The sequence below is a fragment of the Micromys minutus genome, assembly GCF_963924665.1.
Source record: "Micromys minutus genome assembly, chromosome: 10".
Lineage (NCBI taxonomy): Eukaryota > Metazoa > Chordata > Mammalia > Rodentia > Muridae > Micromys > Micromys minutus.
Window position 1 is genome coordinate 46,488,515 of NC_137979.1, and position 11,667 is coordinate 46,500,181.

The window sequence follows — 11,667 nt, forward strand, 5'->3', positions numbered from 1 at the left end:
TCTACTCTGCATACAGCCAAAGGTACAAGATGAAAGGAAAATGTGACTGACCCCTTCCTGTGACCACAATTGTCACATAGCTATGACAAGGGCACAAATGACACTGATGAGCATATACAAACACTATCTACAATTAGTTATTTAAAGAAAATTGTCAAGGATTTGCAATATATTGAACAACTTCCTCCTTAGAGCATTTCCCCGTGAGCCATTGAAAACAAACAACAACAAGGAAAAATCCTGTTATGTCTAGGGTATAAAAGCCCCAGGTCTGAAACAGTTGTCAGAATCCCAGAAACTTCTGTGAACAGAACACCTCCCTCCACATCCAACACCATGACCAACTCCTGCTGCTCCCCTTGCTGCCAGCCCACCTGCTGCAGGACCACCTGCTGCAGGACCACCTGCTGGAGACCAAGCTGTGTGACCAGCTGTTGTCAGCCCTGCTGCCAGCCCAGCTGCTGTGGCTCCAGCTGCTGCCAGCCTTGCTGTCAAACCACCTGCTGCAGGACCTGCTTCCAACCAAGTTGTGTGAGCAGCTGCTGCCGCACACCCTGCTGCCAGCCCTGCTGCTGTGTGTCCAGCTGCTGCCAGCCCTGCTGCCAGCCCAGCTGCTGCCAGCCAAGCTGCTGCCAGCCCAGCTGCTGCCAGCCAAGCTGCTGCCAGCCCAGCTGCTGCAAGCCCTGCTGCTGTATCTCCAGCTGCTGCCAGCCCTGCTGCCAGCCCAGCTGCTGTCAGTCCAGCTGCTGCAAGCCCTGCTGCAAGCCCTTCTGCCTCAACCTGTGCTGCCAGCCAGCCTGCTCTGGACCTGTGACCTGCACCAGGACTTGCTACCAGCCCACATGTGTCTGTGTTCCTGGATGCCTGTCCCAAGGCTGCGGGTCCAGCTGCTGTGAGCCCTGCAATTGTTGATCAATTTACCACAGGTTCACTAGCAACAAATCTGTAAGTTAGCCACAGTACACCATTTTCTACTAATAATATGGACTGAACAGTAATATATATCTCATAAAATTTCATCATTTTCTTGTTAACAGATTTGTAACTTGATCAGTGGCTGCCATCAAATCCACTTTAATACCAGTTTTATTCCTCCAGCTGCTTCTAAACATCAACTGAACTTCACCTGAGTGTGTGATCTCAGCTTTGACCGAGAGATAATTGCCCTTTTAACTTAAGAAATTAAAAATAATAAAGGGGGCCCATAATCATCTAATTAGAACCCCACGATAAAAATATCTATGATTTTATTCCAGTGTGTTTATATGATTTTATGATTCATCTTGTAACTCATTCATGACCACTTCATATTGTCTTCTTGGCTTAAATAAATAAATAAATAAATAAATAAATAAATAAATAAATTCCTTGTCCATTGGTGTTTCTAATAAGTTTCGACTATATTATGCTGTGTTTTGATTTTTTATTATGTCCTCCAAATTATGTTACATCACCGATGTTGCAAACAGTTATTCCAAAGATGTTATGCTGCAGAACTGCATCACTGTGGCCACAATACATGAAAGAATGACTTAATGGATGATAGACCTACTTTTGCTCATGATTTCAGTACAGTTTTGTTTGGCCTCCAGTGCCTGGATGAAACAGCTGGGTGGCCAGAGCGGTTGAAAAGGTGTTTACACCACATAGACCTGAAGCCAGTGTGAGAAAGTATGAGGGACCGCATATAGCCTTCAGAAGCAAAGCTCAGGAACCTACTTCCTCCAAGCAGGTTCCACCCGTTTGAGTTTACTGAGCGTATAAACAGTGCCATTACCTGATGAGCAAGCATTCAGTGCGTGAAACCATGGAGGGCATTTCATATTTAAGCAATAGCACTTGAGCAAACCCAACCCAAGTTAAGTGACCTGTGTCACTGCAGGCAGTTAGGGATAGATGGAATCAAATAAAGGGCCCAGGTTGTCAGATTCTTGAGGTAGGGTAGTCACAGGTGCAGTTCTAGTTTAATGAAACATGGTGCTGTAAACTGAACAGGGGCTATGTGCGCTTTGCCTTCTTCTCTGGCATCACCATTGGTTCTTCTCATTTTCAGTTCATCATGAACACAGCTCCCCCCGATCCATGACTCATACCTTGGTCACTATTTCCCACACCTGAAGAGAGCAATATTTTTAAGATTCCCACTAAATGATGTAAACTCCATTCAGGCAAATGGACAGCACCTTCAAATACATTTGATGATCCAAATGCTTCTGCTACTGTCCTTAGACTTTGGTGGGAATAGTTGCCCTAGTAGAAGTTTGTTGATGTCATAGAAATGTCCTTGTCCTTCTGGTCCTTATTCCTATATTGATATGAGTATCACTGAGAAATAAAATTTCACTTACACACACCCTTGGAGCTATAATTGTTCCCATATCAATACTGCATTAAGGAAATAAAAGAGTAACAAATCCTAGGATTCAACCAACAAAAAATTAGTGATGCTACGAACCTTTGATCTTACATAAGATTTGAACTGCTTAAGAGATCAAAACTATACCTGAACTATGAGAGGGAAAGAATAGTCAATTGAGCAAAATGAAGACATGGGTTCTGAGGTCAGTGAGGCTGTGAGCGATGTGATTTCTGGGATCAGTGGTCATTGTGAGAATGGAGTTGAAAGAGAAATCAACAGAAATTCTGAGAGAAAGAACAGATGGTGGAGAACTTACTAATCTTAAGGCTAATGCTGCTACAGGCAACTGGAAATAATGAAAAGGAACAACAAAGTAAATATCTTATAGGGAAGAGATGCCACAGATACATGGTCTTCTCAGATGAATGCTAGAGATTCCTAAAAATATATTAGAGAAAGAGAGCAAAGATTAGTCCAGAGTAATATTTTATTATTTTTATTATACTAATTTGAATATAATAAAATAATAAATAAAATAAAATAAAACAATATTTTATTATAATTTTATTTTATTTCTTTTTACATAAACAGAAAAGGGAGGTCAAGGGCTGAGCATTGAGTGGTCTTTGCTATGAACATTTTACAGTACATCTTACCAATAGGAACAGTGAACTTGACACCAGGAGTAATGAATCAGCCCAGACATTTTCTAGATGGACAACATCAACTTTCCTTCATCTACCACCCAAATTTAGCTTTACTCTATTGTTGTTCATTCCTCCTCAATCAATTTATAGTAAACTATGTAACCATTGAACGTAATGACTTTCTGGAGTTCTCCCTTTAACTCACAGTGTAGAAAATGAATTCCAGGATTTTGCCTCTATCAGTGAGAAACTGGCAAACTAAAGAGAACTTCAGACCAATCTCACTTATGAACATTGATGCAAAAATACTCAACAAAATCCTTGCAAACCAAATCCAAGAACACATCAAAACGATCATTCATCATGACCAAGTAGGCTTCATCCCTGAAATGCAGGGATGGTTTAATATAAGGAAATCCATCAACGTAATCCACCATATAAACAAACTCAAAGATCAAAATCACATGGTCATCTCACTAGATGCTGAGAAAGCATTTGACAAAATCCAACACCCCTTCATGTTAAAAGTCCTGGAAAGAACAGGAATCCAAGGTCCATACTTAAACATAATAAAAGCAATATACAGCAAACCAACAGCCAACATCAAACTTAATGGCGAGAAACTTGAAGCAATCCCACTAAAATCAGGGACTCAACAAGGCTGCCCACTCTCCCCCTACCTATTCAACATAGTACTGGAAGTCCTGGCTGGAGCAATTAGACAGCAAAAGGAGATCAAGGGGATACAAATCGGAAAGAAAGAGATAAAAACATCACTCTTTGCCGATGACATGATAGTGTACTTGAGTGACCCCAAAAATTCCACCAGAGAACTCCTACAGCTGATAAACAAGTTCAGCAAAGTGGCTGAATACAAAATTAACTCAAACAAATCAGTAGCCTTCCTATACTCAAAGGACAAACATGTGGAGAAAGAAATTAGGGAAAAGGTACCCTTAACAATCGTCACAAAAACTATGAAATACCTTGGTGTGACTCTAACTAAGCAAGTGAAGGACCTGTATGACAAGAACTTCAAACCTCTAAAGAAAGAAATTGAGGAGGATCTCAGAAAATGGAAAGATCTCCCATGCTCATGAATTGGAAAGATCAACATCTTAAAAATGGCCATCCTACCAAAAGCAATCTACAGATTCAATGCAATCCCCATCAAAATTCCAACCCAGTTCTTCAAGGAATTGGAAAGATCAATGTGCAATTTCATATGGAATAACAAAAGACCTAGAATAGCGAAATCCATCCTCAACAACAAAAAAAATCTGTGGGAATCACTATCCCTGACCTCAAGCTATATTACAAGGCAATTGTGCTGAAAACTGCATGGTACTGGTACAGAAATAGGCATGTGGATCAATGGAATAGAATAGAAGATCCAGAAATGAGCCCTCATGTATATGGTCACCTGATTTTTGACAAAGGAGCCATAAACATTCAATGGAAAAAGGACAGCCTATTCAACAAATGGTGCTGGTCCAACTGGCACTCAGCATGCAAAAGAATGAAAATAGACCCTTTCTTATCTCCTTGTACAAAGCTCAAGTGTAAGTGGATCAAAGATCTCCACATTAAACCAAATACACTGAAACTATTAGATGAGAAAGTAGGGAAAACCTTAGAACACATAGGCACAGGAGAAAATTTCCTGAACAAAACACCAATGGCTCAAGCTCTAAGGTCAAAGATTAACAAATGGGACTTAATGAGATTGCAAAGTTTCTGTAAGACTAAGGACATTGTCAAGAAAACAAAATGGCAACCAACAGAATGGGAAAAGATCTTTACCAACACCACATCAGATAGAGGCCTAATATCCAAGGTATACAAGGAACTCAAAAAGCTAGACACCAGAGAATCAAATAACCCTATTAAAAAATGGGGTACAGAGCTAAACAAAACGTTCTCAGTTGAGGAACACCGAATGGCCAAGAAACATCTGAGGAAGTGCTCAACATCCTTAGCCATCAGGGAAATGCAAATCAAAACAACCCTGAGATTCCACCTCACACCAGTCAGATTGACCAAGATCCAAAACTCAGATGACAGCAGATGCTGGCGAGGCTGTGGAGAAAGAGGAACACTTCTCCACTGTTGGTGGGGTTGAAAACTAATACAACCACTCTGGAAATCAGTCTGGCGATACCTCAGAAAATTGGATATAGTACCTGAAGACCCAGCTATTCCACTTCTGGGCATATACCCCAGAGACACTTTAATACACAACAAAGATATATGCACCACAATGTTCATAGCAGCTCTATTTATAATAGCTAGAAGCTGGAAAGAAACCAGATGTCCTTCAGAAGATGAATGGATACAAAAATTGTGGTACATTTACACAATGGAATACTACTCAGCCACCAGAAACAATGACTTAACCAAATTCTTAAGAAAATGGCTGCATCTAGAGAATATCATCCTGAGTGAGATAACCCAGTCACAAAAGAACAAACATAATATGCAGTCACTGATATTGGGATGCTAACCCCAGAGGCTTGCACTCCCCCAGAAACAACTCACAGACTGTATGAAGTCCAAGAAATAAAGAAAACAAAACAAAAAAATATTTACAAAACAAGAAGACTTTGACTATTTCCATGTTGTATTTTGTTTTGCATGTACTTTACGCTCATTGTAACTATTAGGTTTTCAATGCATACTGTCAAGCCTTTGAAAAAATCAAGTACTGACTAAAAAATATATTCATATAGTTTTATGTAAAAATTATTTTAAAATCTGAAAAAACAGTACTAACAAAAATGTATAATTTTAAGCAAAAAATGTTTAAAGTCTGTACATTTATCTTTGTTTTGTAAAATAAAGTTGTTTTTTTTTTTTTAAAAAATTAAGTTTAATTTCCTAAACTGTAGGAAAGGCATTAGAAAGGTCATTATAGGACATCATTTAGAGTTCAGGCATAGTAGCATTGGAAATTTGTATTCCATCCTTATTGCCCATGCAATGACTCAGCACCCTTGGGTCACCCACACTTCTTGTACTATGGTTCTATATTTCTATATTTTCCATCTTCACCTTTATTTATATATATACACTTTTTTTATACTGAAGACCTACTTATAGTCCAGAACAACTCCCTCCTGTGTTGTGGTAAATATTAAAATGGAAGGCTTAACCTTTTATCAGCCCCCACTGTCTCACTTCGTGGACTTTGTTCTAGTGTGGAGCCACTCTGTCACTCTGTCTGCAAGCCGCCCCTTCTCCACATGATTCCCTTCCCAGGCGGTTCACTCTACTTGCCCTGTTGCTTCTGTCCCTGATGGATACGACTGCTCCAGTGTGTTCCTTTCCTCCACCACCTGGCATGAACCTGACTCCAAAGCCCAGTAGCTTATCAAGCAGGTTTATGTATTAAATTCTCAATCCACAAACCTTCTACACAATATGCTTACATCCAATGGACAAAGACACAAACTGCCCTTCTATATGAGATAAAATGACCTATAGAAACCCTTACAAATATTCATATCTACCCATCACCAATTAAGACCACCTCGATCTAGATCCTTTTTCTTCAGTTCCATATTGATTTCTCCTCCCTTCCCCTTTCTCTTCCTCTTCCATTTTCCTAGCCTTTCTTCCGCCTACCTCTCCACTGTCCAATCATGTATCACGTTAGCATCAACCCACACTCTTGAGATCCTTAATCACATCTGCAAAACCCTTTTGCAATGGAAGGGGACACATTCATAGTTTATGAACCTCCCACCTCTTAAGGATAATTCTTCTCACAAGAATAACCTTGATATGTTCAGCAATAACTTACTCATGATAGGGAGAACTAAGAATAAAATGTGCTTATTTCTACTAAAATGACATATGTCAAAATATTCTTATGTAAATGAATACCATATTGAAGTTACAGAAATTAGAATGACAAAATTTACAAAGCTACGTATGTATAGAGGTGTACTCTTTGCTAGTTTGTTCAACATGCATTCGTGACTCAGAACCACATGTTACGGTGTTTTAAAAGTTGATTGACAACTCTTACACACATGCTAAGCCCTTAGTGAGCCTGTCTAAACCTCAAAGTCAGAACCTGAAAAGCCCCTCACTCCTCACACAAGCACCACAGAAATCTGAACACACAAAGAATTGGATGTTGATTTTGAGAAACCACAACCTTCCTTCTGACATCATAATGTCATTGGTTAGTTATGGTGATTAGATCATTCATTTCAGACTATATTTTATGTTATAAAATTATAATATTTAATTTTTCATTTCTTAGGAAAAAATCATTAACAGAAACAAATAAAGTATTGGTTATGAATAATAAAGTTGTAGATAAGACACAATGTAGGAAAAGAACTAGACTTGAAATATATTCCAAAATGGAATCTCTTGTAATAGAAATTAAAACATTTAAGAAATTTAATGATAACAAAGGCATCAGATGTTGGAACTTAGGAGGATCTTGCAAAAATGCCATTTTGAGAGAAACCTATAGTTTTACTATTTGTGCTACCAAAAGAAAAATCTTTAAAGATAATGAATATAGTATTCAGATTTAAAAGTTGAAGAATAATTATCAAAAGTAATTAGGTGTAGCTTCATATGAATTTAAATTAAAGAACTAGGTGGTAAATTTTAAATGAAGGGAATCAACAAAATCTAAAGTTTGTGCATGTTGAAATGTTTTAAGGGAAATTATACTTCAGATAATACTGGTCTGAAAAAGAACATATTTGGGTAATATTGTGACTAGATGAAAACTGGAATATATCTGCAACTTTTCCGACAATGTTCAATGCATAAAAGCTCAAACTATGAAAGTAGATCCCTATCAACATCATTTAAAAATATGAGTTAATTAAAGACTTAAGATTAACACACAAAAAAACTTACATTTGAGGCTGGAGAGATGACTCATGGCTTAAACGCACTGAGTGCTCCTCCAGACAACCAAAACTACACTTTAGTCCCAGGGGGTCCAGCGGGGGTCCAGCGCCTTCTCTGTCTTTTTTTCCCTCTGGCCTCCACAGTTACTGCACATGACTGGTGCACAGACATGCAGGCAGGAAAAATACACATACACACAAAATGAAAATAAAGAAAGTCTAAAAACAGTTTTAATTAAAACCTAGAAGTAATTAAGGATGTGTATCTTCTAGATCTTGAAATTGGGAAGGTTCACCTTTGGTGAAGTAATTAGTTCTCTGAGAGATGCGCTTTGCCAGAAGTTATTATTTCAACATGAATAACATGCTTACAGAGGCACCAACCATAATAGCAAAAGGATGAATCAACCTCGGAGCCCATCGACAGATAAATGGAGGAAGAAAATATGATATATAGACACAATGACCAGCGTTTGAAATATTGTACCCTAAAGAGAATTAAATTACTTCTTCTGCAGGAAAATGGATAAACCTAGACATTATAATGTTGAATGACGTAAGCAAGAAAGTCAAATAGCACATGCTTTCTCTCGTATGCAGAACTAGATTACTTTAAAGGCATGAAGAAAACAGGGGACTATTCTTGAGGTAAGGGATTACTAAAATGAGGGAGAACAAACAAAAGAGTGTTAAGAGGAAGTCTGGTGGTTTGAAATGTTAAGAGGAATGTGTTTTGCCTGTGGGTAGTGTCACTCTTAGGAGGTGTGGCCTTGTTGGCTCAAGTGTGGCCTTGTTGGAGAAACTACAACACTGTGAGGGTGAGCTTTGAAGCTCTATCTAGTGAGGAACTCTTCTATTTGCTTTGGAAAGAGATGTAGAACTCTCAGCTCCTCCAGCACCATGCCTGCCTGGATGCTGTCATGATAATGGACTGAAACTCAGAACCAGTAAGCCAGCACCAATAAAATGTTGTCCTTTGTAAAAGTTGCCTTAGTCATGGTGTCTCTTCACAGCAATAGAAAACTTAAACAGGAAGTGAATATGACCAAGGTACTCTATATACATATATGAATGTGTATATTTTAAAGTATTTGAGTAAATAAAAAATTCTAAGTGTTAAGAGAATGACACCCTTGGATTGAATATAAGGTAATATCTACATAGTCTTAGGATGCTCAGTTTCTTTAACATGAAAATAAACGTCTATAAATGACACAGAAAAGAGTGATTGACCAGCCAGAACCAAAACTGAGAGAGGGAGAGACAAGCAACAGCAAAAGAAAGGGCACTGATATGAGCAAAGCCTAATATCTAGGATATTTAAAGAATGCCAGTGAAGAATTATTTTAAAAGACAATTCAGTAAAAACAAACTTAACACATAATAGTAACTTACAAATGAGAAATACAAAGACTCATAGGACGTATGTAAATCTAACTCATTGATATTCATGAATTTGAATGAATATTATAATGAGACATACTAACTATACAGATAACAAGATTCTGCAAACCCCACAGTGAAGATACCAGGTATTAAAATACGAAACACCAGTTGGTTCCGTGAGATGTAAATGACTTGACAATCTGACTTGAAGCTCTGGAATCCACACAATGAAAGAAGAAAACAATCTCAGGCAAATTGTTTTCTGACCTCCACATGTGTGCATGATACACACATGGACATGGACACATACATATAAATGAATAGATAAAATAAAAATTTAATTCATAGAGTAATGAGAACAATAGGTTATAGGCAAGTATTTGCTAATGTTTACCATATGCAAATTTTTAATCCAGAAACTGCACTATTGGAATATCTGAGGATATATTTACAGGAATACATCCTCAAGTAGACAAAGCTTTAGACAGAAATATTCATGATCATGTGAGTCACAAAAGCCCTAATTATAAAAATTGTCCATCAATAATACAAGAATTATTACATTAAAGTATTACACAATAGGGGCTGGAGAGATGGCTCAGTAGATAAGAGCACTAGCTGCTTTTTCAGAGGTCCTGGGTTCAATTCCCAGCATAAACATGGTGGTTTACAACTATTTGTAACTTCAGCCCCAGGGACTGGTGTTTTCTTGTGGTTCCTGTGGGCACTGCAAGCTTGGTGCACACACATAAATAATGAAAAATACTAACACACAATACAAATAAATCCTTAAATATCCTACAATATTTAATATCCTACAAATCCTTATATATCCTACAATAATCAACTATATGAAAAAAAGAGAGAAGCACTATCATATTCAACAAAGTCAGTAATTTTAACAAACATAACTTTGGGTGAGAAAAAAGAAAAGAAGCCAAATATATACTAGAGCATTTCAATTTGGATAGAATTTTACAATTCTACCCTGACACAGTTTGGGAAGTGCTTGAGGGAAGGACTGTGATGTTGATATTTTCACAGCAGCAAATTCTGTCTTTGCCTGGATCCAAGCCTGGAACAACTAATTGCTTGAAGCATAAATTTCAAATGATTTGCAAAAACCTCTGCTATTTTAAGTCAGACTATTTGATTTATAGGATGGAAAGGACAATGGTGAGGGGAAACAGTACAAAAATGGCTACCACAGAGCCAACAACTATTTACTGACATGGCTGACAGCTTTGTCATATTTGGTTGGACTACACATTTGAAACCACACAATACTCTGGAGCCATCCTATGATCCAGCTTCTTTAAAAAAAACGTTATCTGGGCAGGCACAGATGGCGTTGGTTCGAGAAGACCTTCACCGTTGCCTTGGTGGAGTGGACGGGCCCACCCTCAGGTTGTAGATATGTGTAACACACCAACTTACTGCGACCTAGGAAAGGCTGCCAAGGATGTCGTTAACAAAGGGTATGGGTTTGGCACGGTCAAAACAGACCTGAAAACCAAGTCTTATAGTGAAGTGATGGGATTTTCTACTTCAGATCATGCTTATACGGATACAGGGAAAGAATCAGGCAACCTAGAGACCAAGTATAAGGTCTGTAACTATGGGCTCATCTTCACCCAAAAGTAGAATACAAACAACACTCTTGGACAGAAATCTCTTGGGAGAATAAGTTGGCAGAAGGGTTGAAACTGACTCTTGATACCACATTTGTACCAAACACAGGAAAGAAGACTGGGAAATTAAAGGCCTCCTGTGAACGAGATTGTTTTAGTCTCAGCAGTAACGTTGATATAGATTTTTCTGGACTGACCATCTATGGCTGGGCTGTGTTGGCTTTTGAAGGTTGGCTTGCTGGCTATCAGAGGAGTTTTGACACAGCGAAATCCAAACTGTCTCAGAATAATTTTGCTCTTGGTTACAAGGCTGCAGAATCCCAGCTGCATGCTCTTATAAATGATGGCACTGAATCTGGAGGCTGTATCTACCAGGAAGTTAACGAGAAGATCAAGACATCAATAAACCTGGCGTGGAAAGCTGGCTGCATAACACTGGACTTGGCATTGCTGCTAAATACTAGCTGGACTGTAGGACTTCTCTATCTGCCAAAGTAAACAATGCCAGTTTGATTGGGCTGAGTTATACACAAACCCTCTGACCAGGAATCAAAGTGACCCTGTCAGCTTTAATAGACAGGAAGAACTTCAATGCAGGAGGTCACAATCGGATTGAGATTTGAACTGGAAGTTTAATGGGGTTTTGAGTAGAGTTATCAATTGTCCCTGCAAATAAAGAGAAATGAACCCACTATGTTTTGTCCTTAAAATTGTGTGAAATTTCAAAAGTGTGCACTTTTTATTCTTCCAAAGAATGGTAATTC

General features: G+C 38.4%; 1 protein-coding gene and 1 pseudogene across 2 annotated transcripts; both read left to right on the forward strand.

Annotated features, from left to right (window-relative positions):
• Positions 1 to 336: 336 nt before the first annotated feature.
• Positions 337 to 912, forward strand: LOC308426029 (uncharacterized protein; the record flags this gene model as incomplete). Its single annotated transcript, XM_080923739.1, has 1 exon — positions 337 to 912. The coding sequence occupies one exon, from the start codon at positions 337 to 339 to the stop codon at positions 910 to 912; it is 576 nt and encodes a 191-aa protein (XP_080779865.1).
• A 9,755-nt stretch (positions 913 to 10,667) lies between these two features.
• LOC308426024 (non-selective voltage-gated ion channel VDAC3-like) lies at positions 10,668 to 11,445 on the forward strand (annotated as a pseudogene). The gene has a single exon. The product of its transcript is annotated as a non-selective voltage-gated ion channel VDAC3-like (transcript).
• Positions 11,446 to 11,667: the final 222 nt, after the last annotated feature.